We start from the raw sequence: 15024 nt of genomic DNA on the forward strand, positions 1-15024 counted from the left end.
GTGATATCATCATCGTCATCAGTAACATCAGTTCAGCTACGTGACTAGGAGCTTAATTTTCAAGGTTATTATCAGCTGGAAATGATTTATCTGGCCGGCTTAAGACTTATCATCCTTATTTTCTCACATCATCATCTTCTTCATCATCCTTATCCCCCATCATCTGCTATTATCAGCGCGACGTTATTTTATCTTTTTTTTTAAAAGTGCATTCATGTAATCACTGCGTCTCTTTCCCGCCACCTCACTTCAGCACCCGTCAGACGTTAAAATTGCACCCAACTGCTGCCTCGCTATTACGTCATAACGACACCGTCATCACATGACACCATCGTCATCACATGACACCATCGTCATCACATGACACCGTCATTCACTGCGTGACGTCATTTTTATTTTCATCGTCGTCACGTGACATCATATATTATCACACATCAGCTACCTCTTATATTACGACCAATATTCCGAGTTCGATCCCTTCATAACGCCAGCCGAACCCAACAATCCCTGGACTTCTGATAATCTGGATTTCTGGGAACAAGAGTCCACCATGTGTGTTTATTCATTTGCATTTATTTGTTTGTTTATTTGTCTGTTCGTTCGTTCGTTCGTTTGTTCGTATGTTGTATATGTGTGTCAGTATTTGTTATGTATGTATGACGGTGAATAAATGATGGTGAGAACGATGATGACACATGGTGAATAATTGACGTTGTTATTTAAACTGAGTGAGAGAGATCCCTTTTTTCCAGTCCATAGAACGATCGTACTAATAGCAAGTAATAATGATTGAAATCTATCCTATCGACTCCTCATTCCATCATAACTGACTGACGACGATGATGACGACGATGATGGTTTTTGTTTCTGCCCCTAACTGATACTGATTGGTTTCACTCACAACGTATATACACTTTGTACACGACAGACGTTGTACATCGGCATAACACTCCATACAGCGTACGTACAATACATCATTGTCGCCATCACATCACATCATCGCCATCACATCAATTCACCGCCACACGAAGGAAAGACATCCCACCTCGGCGTGTAAAAAGATGGGGACTCAGCGTCCGCGAACTTCTGAGAGATGCAAGTGGCCGGGAGCATTTCAAGAAGTTTCTAGAGAAGGAGTTCAGTGCCGAGAACTTGAAGTTTGTACTGTTGGTCTTGTGGTTTTAAGCTATGGTGATGTCATCCGGTGGTTTTATTTGTGTGATGATGTTTTTATGATGATTAAGTGTGGCTATTAGTGACGCACCGAATATTTTTCTAGACCGAGATATGACATTCGGCTTCAACCATTTTTAAAAGCCGGATATTGCTATTTTCTTTTAAGCCATCACATTTTTGGGATTCCAGAGCAATAATTGTTGAATGTTATTAGCTGAAAGTTTATTTTAGTCTGTTTAAACATCTGAATTTGAACAAGGGATAGAATATTATCTCGATAAAGAATTGATGAACAACAATGGATCGCCTACTGTATTTTCACTAGCTTGTTTCTCATTCTTTAAAATTTTTTTTTAAGTTATGGATTTTTGGCTTCGAGTCGCATGGTGTCATGATTTTAATTTTTATATCGTGATTACATACGGTCATAATGAACGAATGAGTGATAAATGAGAAACAGTGATGAATATTTACTGCTACCGACATCATCACCATCATCATCATCACCACCACCATCGTCATCAACATGATTGACAGGTTTTGGGAGGCTTGCCAGAAGTTGAAATGCATCAGTTTAAATAAAGTCGAACAAACCGTCAAGGAGATCTATAAGTAAGTTTGATTGATTGATTGATTGATTGATTGATTGAATGATTGATTGATTGATTGATTGATTGATTGATTGATTGATTGATTAATTGATTGATTGATTGATTGATTGATTGATTGATTGATTGATTGATTGATTGATTGATTGCTCTACTTCATTCTTTTACATGTTCACTCATTCATCTATTCATTCATTCATTTATCCATTCATCCATTCGTTTATCCACTCTTCATTTGTTCATTCATTCATTCATTCATTCATTTTATAAGTGATTACCTATCTCCAAATGCACACGAGCCCGTGAATGTGGACTGCAAAGTCGCTGAAACTGTCAACAAAAAAATCTCCACCAACCCTGATCGATGCTGCTTTGTAGAAGCGGAAGTGAGGATGATGACGATGGTGACAACGAAGATGATGATGATGATGATGATGATGGTGACAACGATGATGATGATGGTGGTGATAAACTTGACTAAGTTTTTATTTGGGAGTTTGATGAGGAAAATGATGATAGACTACGACAATGTTGATGTCATTCTTACTATCAACATCTCACTACTTTTCATAATGCTACTACTACTACTACTACTACTACTACTACTACTACTTCTACTACTACTACTGCTACTACTACTATCATAGCTATCATCATCATCATCATAATCACCAGGAGCACATATATCAGTTGATGAAGAGCGATTGTTACAACAGATACCTAAGGTCAGATATGTATCGAGATTATATTGCTGGCACTAAGAAAAAGGTGTGCTATTGTTTTGTTGTTGTTGTTTGTAGTTGTCTGTTTTGTTTTTGTTGTTTGTTTTGTTGTTGGGGATGTTGTTGTTATGTTAGGTTGTTTTGGTTGTCATCGTGTTTATCTATTTTTTAGTGTCTTATTAATTGACGATTTTTTTTTAGTGTGTCATCGTTGTTGTTGTTGGATAATATTGCAATCGGTAAAATACTCTGCTCTGTTTTATCATTTTCCACTGTTACAGAACCCTTTTTTTTTTTAATTTTTTTCCTCAATTAACTTTTACCCGTGCACTCCTGTTTATAAATATCCTTATGCACCTATTATACACGGTTGTTGTTTTTTTTTATTTCTATTTAGATGTCTATGTTATAATTGAAGTATTGCATTGGAAATTATTATTAACCCACGTTTTAAAAAAGTGCATGGATCTTAATTAAAACAATTTCAATCATAATAATAATAATAATTATTATTATTACTATTGGCAACATAATTATGTATTAATAATTGTTATTGATGTATAATTATTTCCTTATAATAAAAACGCACCTCTGGCACAATGTCTCTAAATAGTAGCACAATCCACCACTGACTTTGTTGCACCTTTACAAAGCTTTTAATTAACTTTCATTGTCTTCTTACATGTTAATTGTTAATTCATTCCCTCCCCGCTTCTTTTTTTTTCCTTATTGAATATTATTTTTCTTTTATTAATTTATTTATTCTTCAAAATTCAAAACTTATCCGTGAAAGGTGGTGAGTCCGATGGATTTTATGGTTTTTTTTTTAATTTTCTACTTTTAAAATTAATATTTAGGACAGTAAGCTGGGCATGCTATGCGTATGAATATGTGTATATGAAAGTACTTATTCAAATGTATTATTTCAGTAATTTATTTGAATTTTAATTTAGTATTTGAAGTAATGAAAGTAGTATTTTCTTACTGAGGTAGGAAAGCTTTCAACTATACGTGACGATGGTTGCTAAGTAGTGTATAATAATAATTTGAATTCACTTTTAAAAACACCTAGCTAGACCCAAACAGTAATTTAACATTCAACTGAAGTCACATAATTTTCTTCATAATTTTCAATAAAATATTAATAATTCACATATGCCACCTCACAAATTCGCTAGATTAATACCGCAAGTCTATAAAAATTCACCGCTTTCTCATAACAATTGGATCTCAGCCAATAGAAGCTACTTATTAATTCGTAGCTAAAATTAACCAGCCAATCAAAATTCACCACTCATTTAAACGTTACAGTCATCAACCAATAGAAATTTGTTAATAATTTGAACTCAATTTTGAAACGACTAATGGCGAAACCCCCAAAAAAAACCAGTCGACGAGATCCATCATTCCAAAGCTTCCATCTCTTAGCTTGGGAGGGGCAAGCATTACTGGAGCCAGCAGCCAACAACAGCAGCAGCAGCAGAACAACAACTTAAATATAAATAACTCTAATTTCAATATTTAATTTAGTTTATTTCCTGGGAAAAAAGTTCATTTTTATATTATATCTCCTCAATTGTTTGTTTATTTATAATTTGATAATATTTGAATTTACTGGATGATATTGTTGATAAATTTTTTGTACTTTCTCCTCCAGCACACTGCATGCTCGCTTGATTGATATCATTATACTTCATACATTACTTTTTTTAAATATACAGTATTTAGTTGTCGTCTGATTTTTAATTATGTGTGTATATAGTTAATATAATTACTTATTTCACGTGCGCGCGCACGCACTCACACATACACACATGCACATGTATACAAGTATATATAAACTTATTTATGAAATTATGATTTTGATATAAATTATTTGTTGTCAACCATTTACATACATTACAGACTTTATTTTAATGCTCATATATATATATATATATATGTGTGTGTGTGTGTGTGTGTGTGTGTGTGTGTGTGTGTGTGTGTGTGTATGTCTGTTTGTGTGTGTATGTATCTATGTCTGTTTGTGTGTGTTGTTTGTATTTGTATATGTGTGTGTGTGTGTGTGTGTGTAAAAATTTAATTTATTTATGTTCTTATTGTGGTTGTGTTAATTTATCATCACGAGTGCATGCTACTAGGTATTGAATTGATGGTTAAATACGTAGGCATGTTTGTAACTCTTCATTGCGTATATACCTATTTTAATGGATTGTTGGATCGTTTTGTTGTATACAGTTGCCTCGTTAGGTTTGCATGGTTTTAGATAATTTTTCAAGAACTTTAAAACGAAATAAATTTCCTTTAATATTTGCACGGTTTTAGTGAACTCTTAAAGGGAATTGTCACATTCACCATCGTCGTCGTAATCATCGCCATCTTTATTATTTTTATAACCATCATCATATCATCGTCACATTCATTCATTCGTTTGTTCATTCAATCATTCATTCATTCATTCATTTATTTATCATCATTGTTGTACATCATCATCATCATCCATGCTGTAGAATAGATCGATATTTATACATGAACGATAGCGGAAATTCATAATCATCATTTCATCATCTTTTTCGTCATCATCATTTTCTCTTCTTCGTCATCTTCATCATCTTCTTCATCGTCATATTCGACCTCATTTTACGTCATTTCAATAAATCATCTTTATCAACATTGATCTGTTCTTATAGCTTACGATCTTCCTTGGTTATTGGTTATTTATCATCATCTCTACAGTCTGTGTGATCATTATTTTCATATTCATCATCATCGTCGTCATCTTCATCGTCGTCTTTATTATCATCCTATCATTTCCCATCATCGTCACTATCATCTCATCATTTGTCGTCACTTTTCATCGTTTCATCAACATTCATCCATATCATTATCAACATTCGAATCCATCATTACCATCATCATATTCTTTCACGTCACATACACCATCATTACCATCATCATATTTGTCCACATCGCCATCATCTTCACCATCACTACATTACAGTCTAAGAGAGGTTTCGCGACGGAGGTTCGTCGCCTAAGAGACCTGACTAAGACTCAGGGCTTTGTGAACCTCATGCACCAGCAACAGCAGCAACACCAACCAGCAGCCACACGCACGACCATGCAACAAGTTGTGCAAGCCATTCGGGAGGCCAGCAATCTCAGTAAGCAACTGGAACAACAAAAACTACAAAACGCTGCTTCTGCTACAACTTCTGTTACTACTAGTACGGCTACTGCTGCTACTACTGCTGCTACTACTACAACTGCCGTTATTACCACTGCTTCAGTTACTACTACTTCTTCTACCAATTCTAGTACTACTGCTACTAGCGTTACTACTGCATCTACAACTGCTACTACTATGACTGCCAACTTCAGTAGTACGAGTAACAAAACTTCTATCAATAATGCTGATAACATTTCAATGGTCAGCAACTCATCGTCTGTCGCCGCTTCTTCTACCTCTTACAACGCAACAAATACTACAGTAATCGCCACCAACACTACTGCTATTACTAATAGTAGTATCACTAGCAACAATAAAAACACTACTACCGGTGCAGTTCATGAAAATAAAGTTCAAAATATCCCAACTCCTCTTCTCGCGACAAACCCTGAAAGTGACGTAGCCGCAACGACAATGACGTCGGCAAACGAACGTGTGGATGTGGTCACCGGCAGCCATTCTAACAGCAGCAGCAGTGGTAGCGGAAACATTCAACTGAGACAAACCAATCAGCAGCAGTAAATGGATGCTCTTTCGTTCATTAGCACAACGCAAGGACCACAAAGATTTTTATAAAGTAATAATAACTGTAATAATAATAATGTAATAATAATAATAATAATAATAATAATAAGGATAAAAATTGTTGTTTTTTAGAAAATTTGAGAAACGACGATAATTAAAACGTATTGGGATATACTTAAACAAAAACTATCATCAACCTAGAAAGCAAAGAACTTGAAATAGTCAAAAATGGAAATATATAGTAAACATCAGCGAAGACGAAATGACGTCAGCAAAGACATTAACGAAATCAACGACAACAACATCATCAACGACAACAACAACATCAACGACAACATCAGCAACAACAACTAAACTAAGAAGCTTCAACGCGCACAGTGCAAACATTGAGTTATCGATATGAAAGGAAGTTAATTGGCATAAATAAACATAGGACCATGTTGTTTGAGTTTTTTGAAATCAGTCTTAGTACTTCTGAGAAATACTCGCTTCCATGCAATGCATGCCTGTGACAATATATGTATTCATTCGAACGCACGTGTAGGTTTAACTTTACGTATTCGCACGCACGTATATCATGTACATGCTTTAAAAATGTGCTTGTATGCTCGCAGGTATTTATACCTATACCTGCGTATGAATTTTTGTCCGCATACGCTTATACGCGCGCACATTCGCGTTATACACACACACGCGCACATACGTTATACACACGACACACGCACACATACGTTATACACGTACACACACGCACACATGTATGGTTCGGATGAGCAAGACAAGACAATCGTGCATGTGCATTATTAATTATTTCAATAAGAGATTATTGGCACGCAACGCAATGCAATGCAACACAGTAGCAATCGTACGCATACGCAACTTCTTACCATACCTGGCTGACTGGCTACTATTTCGGCATCTGCATTAACCCCATCATGTCGTTATTACTTCTTTAATTATTCATTTTTGTTTATTGCAATTTACTTTTTAAGTTTTCATGTGTGTATATATTGTACGTATGTGTATTTTTCTCTTTATCGGCACAATTTACAGCAAATTCAATGTGTATATCAAATAAATATGTATGCCACATAGTCTATGTAACCGTAGTAGAGATGTTTAAATGTGTCAATTAGAATAACTGTTACCAGCATGTTCCCTATTTAACGTTCTTATTTGTATCATTCTGAGGCGTGAGGCTTCCTTTTGTTAAATGCTAATTATGTATCTAATGTATCTATCTACAACACTATACTTTATTGCTAAGTTTGCTGTTTGTGATGTGCGTCTATGTCTATTTACTTATTATTCATTCATTTCTTTGTTTTTTCATATATTTATGTTTCATTCAATGTCTTTTAACTTTCTTAATTGTTTATATCTTAAATATTGTTAATGATATCATTATATATATACACATATACACATATAAATCTTTACAATATTCTATAAATAAAATCTATGTACATGTTTAAGACGTCGAACCATTTTTGTTTGATCCTTACCGATACTTGCATATCTATCTAGTCGGTCGGTTTCTAGTCATATAAATAGATACATTGATACACGCTCGAGACATTTTTATTCACGTTGTTGCAATTGAAGAATAACTAGTGAATTTTTTGATTTTTCTGATGTAAACACTCGGCAAATTAAAAAAATATTTTAGTTCTTTAGGACGCATAATTTTTTTTCTAAAATAAAATGTAGATCTCTTAAACTAAATTTCATCCGTTATAAGCTGTGTTAACGCATGTCATGATCATTATTGATACAAACTTATCTATTTTTCCATATTATTGTTTATGCTAACTAATGACTAATAGATAGATGGTAGTCTTGTATGTATATGTATGGCTAGATGTTGTTTCGTCAGGTTTTTGATTAGATCAACCAAGATCACGGACTCAAAAGCTCATTAAAGATAGTTGCCAAATGAAAAACAACAAACGCACTTTGCCGATATTTTGTGTCATGTAATTTAGCTTATGTATATTTTTTACATTTTTTGCACTCTTATTTTTTGTTTTAGAATTTGGCACAACATATTCAAGTTTGATCAAACGAATTTATAGTTGATGATATTAAAAACGATACATTAACAGACACACATACACACCTACTTGCAAACACATTTATACATATGTACCTGTGATATAACCAATGAGATCTTCATGGACTATAATTTTGAAATCAATTGAATCATTATTTTTCTGTTAAAATTCATTAATATTGTTAATTCCATTTCACTTGTTCAATATTTTTTCCAAAAATGCAATTGGTTTTTTGATTTCAGTCATTTTAATGTTGAATATTATTTTTCTTCAACTGTGTATGTACCAAGTAACATGCTACTCTGTTGTATCGATGGATGCACTTGAGCTGACCTGCACACTTTTTCTTACCATTCAACAAATTTATTTTTCAACACAAATATTGTTTGAATAAAATATTTTGCAGTTGCAATGGAATTTTATTTCACTTGAAAAATTCAAATTTAAAAAAATAGATGAAAAATGAAACAGTTTATGTAACAGGGTGCGTAGTGCCACAACATCACAAGCATGTCACGGCATTTATTGTTAATTTGGCTGTTGTTTATTACAAGTTGTGCCACAACAGTAGGTACCTAGCTATGACATCATGTTGGTTGGTTTTCGAAAGTTTCTAAAACTCTAATCGTGGACAATATGTGATCTTTGGTACTGTTCACCACCCTGCCATTGTTGCTGACTATTTCCTCGAGGATCATGTGACATTTGTCAGTGCTCATCATCAGCTGTTTGGTAGGCTCTGTTAAGGGTCATATTCTGGTAATTATGTAATGATTCTGTCCCTTTCAAGTGATATTTTTAAATTTGTATGAAAAATTTAATCGAGAGTGAATGTGAGAAAGTTGAAAAAAAAGGATACATCCAGTTCATTCTGTGGAAGAATCGAATATTAACCGTTAAAATTAATGTTTAACACGGTCTAGGTTAATTAAATTAACAGCAGATTATACAACCAGAAATACAAACCAGTTTATTGTTGAAATAATCATTTAATGTCGACATGTACATATGGATAAACTCATAAATGGCTATTTCATTCTGTATATTGGAAATATTTTTATGAATGGAAGTTTGCATTACAAAAAGTTTTGAAATGTATAAAATAAAGGAATGAAAATACCTCAAAATCATCAATGGAAACAATGACAAGGAGGTTGAAGTATTTCCTGCACAATATTTTCTCGTTCTTATATTTGAAACAGGTTGCCTTGACAAGAAAAATATTTCAATAAGTTTTTAATAAAACTACTTATAGTTAGATGTCTAGAAGTATTTTTTTAAGATTTTAATTAAGTTTGAAATTATATTAATAATAAAGCACTCGACTAACATTAAACTCCGAAGATTAAAAACTAAAGCATTAACTCTGGTCTTTGGCCAAATCTAATCTAAACCTAATCACTAATTCTAGGTGGATGAGAGGTAAGGTGGGTAAGATAACAACTAAGTTTATAAAAATAGTGTTAGTAGGTCTCAGCAGGACTTTACTTTTTTAATTTAAGGCTTACATTCGGGCCCATTTGAAAATTTAAGATGGAAAAATTGAATTAAAATATAATAAAGTCAAAATGAAAAAAAAAGAAATCAAGCAAACAAACAAATGGCAAACAAACTGCAGACAAACCAGTTTCTGATCTCTGCCAAGAGATAACTTGATAACATCCCGTAGATCCGAATTAGTTTCTGACGGAGAGAACAATGAAGAATTGAAATATTTCCTCAATCTCGGCTGCCCTAACCGGTTAACGATCAAAATATAATTTATCATTTTAATCACTTTAGTTTTCGCACTCACAGGATGTTTATTTGAAGTAAGTTTACTTTTTAAAATATGGAAAACGTTTCATTCTTTCATTGCTTTAAAAAAAGATGTATTGTTTTTTAATTGACAAAAGTTTTATTTTCATAAAACGTTTAAATTTCAACTATAAAATAACAACATTTGTATTAAACTATCATTTTGTTACATTAAATTAAACCTTTGATTAACTTAATAAATGAAAAATCATTTTAAAACTGGTTTAAACCTAAATTTACTAGTCAACGTGATAACATAGATTTATTTTCGATGGCACCTGATCGTCTAATTAGTTGGTTGGTAGTTTAAGCAATTCGTGATTTTCATAAAATTTTTATAAAAGTTCGCTCAAAGTTAACGTTTTAAAAGATTTCCTTATCAAAAAGTTTACAATGAACATTGAAATTGCAAAGGCGGGCTGGTTATTTCGTCAAAGTTAGCCGTCTTTATTTTGAATTTTAATATTATTGCGCAATAAGTTAAATTGGGAAAAAATAATGGCGAACATTTAAGACACAATCCATTGACTTTTTTTTATCATTTTCACACTTAGTTATTATCTATTCATTGTTTTTAGTGAATGTCATTTTTTCCAGTTAGTGAAAAAAAAGTATTTCCCATAGGTACCATCCTGAAGCGGTGGAAAAAGAATTGGTTTGTTCTGTACAGAGATGGCAGTTTCAAATACTACGAGGACCGCCAACATAATTCAGCAGAAGATGTCATCGAAATGAATGTCGACTGCAGTGACGTCTTCTCCGAAGTTTGGAACAATTTATTTACTTTTGTGTCATTTTTGTTGTGTTTAATTTCTTTCTGATACCATAAATAATTATTTTATTTTAATCCTTATCTGATATTAGAAGTATTAATAATGGTATTAATTTATAATAGTGTTAATATATGTATACTACAGCAATAGTTTGTCACAGACAATACTTCTACATTATGTAATTTTATCATTAATAATCTTTTTTAATGGCTGATTTGATAAATAAGTTGAAAATTCCGTTAGTGAAGATCACAAAAAGAAAGAAAAATTATTTCTAGGACTTTTTTGAGTTAATGAATGATTGACCTAATTAATTAATTAATTAATTTAATTTTAAATCTCTCACACACAGGTTCTACATGTGACCCCGCCACATCATCTAGATGCCTCTTGCTTATTTTCATTGAAGAAAGTCAATGGTGATGTCTGGCTTCTTTGTGCTGAGAACATTGACGACAAAAAGTTAGCAACTTCTTGTCCTGTTGCATTTTAAAATATTCAAAATATTTTCATCTTTTATTCTTAATTACCAAAAATTTTTTATAGCAGACATTAAATTTCTCAAGTCTTAACCCTAATTTTAAAATCATTTTTCAAGATAAGTCATTTTTTTCTCACCAGAGCATGGGAGTTCGTGTTGAATGATGCTCGTCTGCTCCCACCATACATTCCGCCCCCTCCTTACAACGTGGCATACCCCAACAACCACTATAATGTTTATGACGGGGTAACGTACACCTCCATGCCTGCATATTGTTAGTCGTGTTTCTGTTTGTTTGTTGTTGTCTTTCTTGGATGCGATTGCTAATTTTTAGTTTGTTTTATGCTAATTTAAAACTTAGCTTTATAAATTAATAAGTAATTAGTGAAATTGCATTTGAAGATTTGGAAAATTATAAAAAACTTATAAAATTATAAAATCTATAAAATTATTTCATCGATTTTCCACCTCGATCAGACCAACAGCATCAGATTCCTTACGACCACCACTACCAGAACAGCATTCCAACAAACACGACGACCATCATCTATGCCAACCAGCCCCCGTACTATTACAGGAGGCCAGTAGATGGCGCTGATGTTGCCATGGGTGTGGTCGCTGGGGCTGCTGTTAGTTCTATGCTCTGGGGGCCACTTCTTTGGTGGTGATAATTGGGAGGTGGAGGAGAATGAGGGTGATGATTGGCAGGAAGATGATGATGAAGATGATGGATTCTAATGATTAGGTAATGGCTGCAAAATGCACTTTTTTTAAGGGTTTTGAAAGTTGGGATTTTGGATTGCCTTTTGATAAGGAGATAATACTATGGTTAAACCTTGATAGTTCATTTTTAATAACTGTGAAACATTATTCAGAATTAAAACTATTTGTATAAGTATGGTTTTTATAATTTACAATAAATATTTTAATTGATTCATTTGTTTTTCTATTTATTAATTTAGAATTTAATAAATTTGTCGTTGTACATATTCATCATTTTGTTTTAATTATTTAATATTTTTGTAATTAATTTTTGTTTATATAAAATAATTCGCCTTTATTTTTCTTGATCATTGAATCATTTTTTTCACTATAATTTGTATTATTTATTCATAATACAATTTGTTGTCAATCAATTTCAAGTCAATTTTTGCTTTTAATTTTTCTCTTTTTGTATATATTATTTAGATAATAAATATTAATAAATAATAATTATATTAATTAAAATATTATCATCATTAATTATTACAATTGATTTAGGTGTGATATATTTGCTTGTATAAAAAAACAAATTTTTCATGTATCAAAATTTCTTTCAAATTTTTGCAATAAGGCATTTATTTTTTGTTGATGTAGCTATCAATGTAGTTCCATAAATTTATATATTTCCAATTAATTATTAATAATTTAATTGAAATTATGTTCCTGGAAAATTGTTTTTAAATTTTAACAACTATGTATATATCATTGAAGATATCTGTAAACAGTTTCTCCCCTGTTTATTCTTTCTTGATTGACGTCCTGAAGTGCGTCTCTGATAGCAAAAATTATTTTTTTACACTCATTGATATCTGCTTGCAGTTGGCGTTTGCGTTGAAATTCAATTCAATATAACGATGTACTATTATATCGAATTTCGTTTTTAACCTCTATATATCGTATGTTCATTTATTTCGAATATCCTGCTTATATATATATATATATATATATATATATATATATATATATATATATATATATATATATATATATATATATATATATATATATATATATATGTATATATATATATATCGAATTTTAATTTTTGAATTGTATGTCAAAATAAAAGGTATCTTACGTTCTGAAAGGCTAACGAGCGGCGTTACATGTTTATGTAATTAGAGTACGCTTATTTCGAACTTGAATTTTAAAGGTTTATTACCCTACTTTATAACGAAGATTTAGTTTATGTTAATTGGATGGCAATGTTATCTATTATATATGATATTTTAGTTAGATTTTATTGTAAACGATATCGCTGATAGTTTAATACGTACATACATCTTCATCTATTGTAACATAATTTGTTTTTTTTTGGGGGGAATAAAACGTTCGCAAAACATTTTCTGTGTTTTTGTCGTTGATGAGTTAATTATGTTTTAATTAATAAGTTAATTAATTATGTTTTAATTAATAGGTTAGTTATTTTTGTCTTAATTAATATGTTGAATTATTTTTTAATGAGCGTGAGTTTCAATGACACCCGGACAAAAAAAGCGGAAAAAAGAATTGTATATTTGGATTTGTATTTTTTTGTTAACTGTTCCGTCATTTTTTATGGTATTTAATACACTGTCAGGTATTTTTTTGTTGAAGGGTATTTTTTGGAAGAGATCTTCCATTGTGTATTTTTGTGTCTACGTGTTTATGCGTCTGTGTATGTGTGCATGTGTCTTTGTATGCCCGTGAATGTGTGTGTTTGTGTGTATCTGTTTCGGATACATGCGTTGGAATGTGTCGCATACAAATGTTGCAATTTAAAAGCATTTTTTTTGAATTTACATCTGACGTATTGTTATTGGGGCAAGATGATAAAATGTGACTGCTTCCGCTTCTGCTGCTGCTTATGTAGATGTCTGCGTGTTTGTTTGTATGTGTTTGTTTGTATGTGTTTGTTTGCATGTGTTTGTTTGTATGTGTTTGTTTGTATGTATTTTTTTGTATATGTGTCCGTACGTATGTTTGTATGTATTTGTGTCTGTGTGTATGTTTGCTTATACGTTGAATGTTCCTAAAAATGTTTTTCGTATGTTTGTCCCCCGCAAGTTAATTCGGTTACGTAATTATACTTTTTGTTTGTATGTGGATACAATTACACACGTGTTTGCAAACACTTGGGCTCTCGAGTGCATTTTAACCATGTATATATATATATATATATATATATATATATATATATATATATATGCATACATACATATGCCTATGTATGTATGCATGTGTGTGTGTAAGAAGTCGACTTACACGAATTTACGTACGTGTATGTGTGTGTGTATTTGTGTCATCGTGTATGCGTGTATGTTTGCGTGTGTGTATGTGTTTGCGTATGTGCGTGTGTGTGTGGATGTATGTTTGCGTATGTGTGTGTGTGCGTGTGTGTATATTTGCACGCCACCTGACGCAGCACTTGTTTAAAAGGACCTTCGTCTAGAATTGCCCAATTCTCTTAGAATGTGAATAAGGTAGGTTGATTAACAGCCAGCCCGGTACTGTTTGTATTTCTAACGGGGGCGCGCCAGAATTTGTATATTCCTTTGTTTATATTTTGTATTTCTAATGTACGTGAGCAGTTTTCTAAGTAGTGTTCGGTGTTGTGTTTGTGTTATAGTGCGTAAATGTATTCGTTCTAAGTTTGGTATGTTAGAGATAGAAATGTTTACTGAATGCAGAGCAGATGTTAATTGGTGACAAACAAAAATGGAGTGTTAATGTAGAAACAACGAGCAACTGTTGCCAAACAAACAAGCAACTAAACAAAGACATCAGTTTCAAATCTACAACCACAATCAGCCTACTTCCGTAAGACATTTGCGTCTGTGAACGCGAATCCTTAATAACACGTACACATGCATACACGCACGGAAAGTAACACAGACACGTGTAAACATACAAACAAG

At 32.3% G+C, this 15024-nt stretch overlaps 3 protein-coding genes across 3 annotated transcripts in view; 2 read left to right on the forward strand and 1 right to left on the reverse strand.

Annotated features, from left to right (window-relative positions):
• HELRODRAFT_87051 (hypothetical protein) overlaps nucleotides 1–2678 on the forward strand; it is a gene marked incomplete at both ends in the record, with an annotated part of 9450 nt that extends 6772 nt beyond the window's left edge. The window contains 5 exons of the mRNA XM_009028362.1: nucleotides 439–552; nucleotides 1032–1157; nucleotides 1714–1788; nucleotides 2056–2170; nucleotides 2460–2678. Of these exons, the coding sequence (XP_009026610.1) occupies nucleotides 439–552; nucleotides 1032–1157; nucleotides 1714–1788; nucleotides 2056–2170; nucleotides 2460–2678 (649 nt within the window). The remainder of the gene's footprint in view (nucleotides 1–438; nucleotides 553–1031; nucleotides 1158–1713; nucleotides 1789–2055; nucleotides 2171–2459) is intronic.
• A 6223-nt stretch (nucleotides 2679–8901) lies between these two features.
• On the reverse strand, nucleotides 8902–10082 carry HELRODRAFT_179596 (hypothetical protein; the record flags this gene model as incomplete). Its single annotated transcript, XM_009028412.1, has 4 exons — nucleotides 8902–9039; nucleotides 9281–9352; nucleotides 9435–9521; nucleotides 9939–10082. The coding sequence occupies 4 exons, from the start codon at nucleotides 10080–10082 to the stop codon at nucleotides 8902–8904; spliced, it is 441 nt and encodes a 146-aa protein (XP_009026660.1).
• A 303-nt stretch (nucleotides 10083–10385) lies between these two features.
• Nucleotides 10386–13471, forward strand: HELRODRAFT_193605 (hypothetical protein). Its single transcript, XM_009028413.1, has 7 exons — nucleotides 10386–10547; nucleotides 10736–10875; nucleotides 11237–11346; nucleotides 11506–11639; nucleotides 11843–11994; nucleotides 12141–13053; nucleotides 13156–13471. The coding sequence occupies exons 1-6, from the start codon at nucleotides 10505–10507 to the stop codon at nucleotides 12258–12260; spliced, it is 699 nt and encodes a 232-aa protein (XP_009026661.1). The 5' UTR covers nucleotides 10386–10504; the 3' UTR covers nucleotides 12261–13053; nucleotides 13156–13471.
• The last annotated feature ends 1553 nt before the right edge of the window (nucleotides 13472–15024 follow it).

This window comes from Helobdella robusta (assembly GCF_000326865.2).
Source record: "Helobdella robusta unplaced genomic scaffold HELROscaffold_55, whole genome shotgun sequence".
NCBI lineage: Eukaryota > Metazoa > Annelida > Clitellata > Rhynchobdellida > Glossiphoniidae > Helobdella > Helobdella robusta.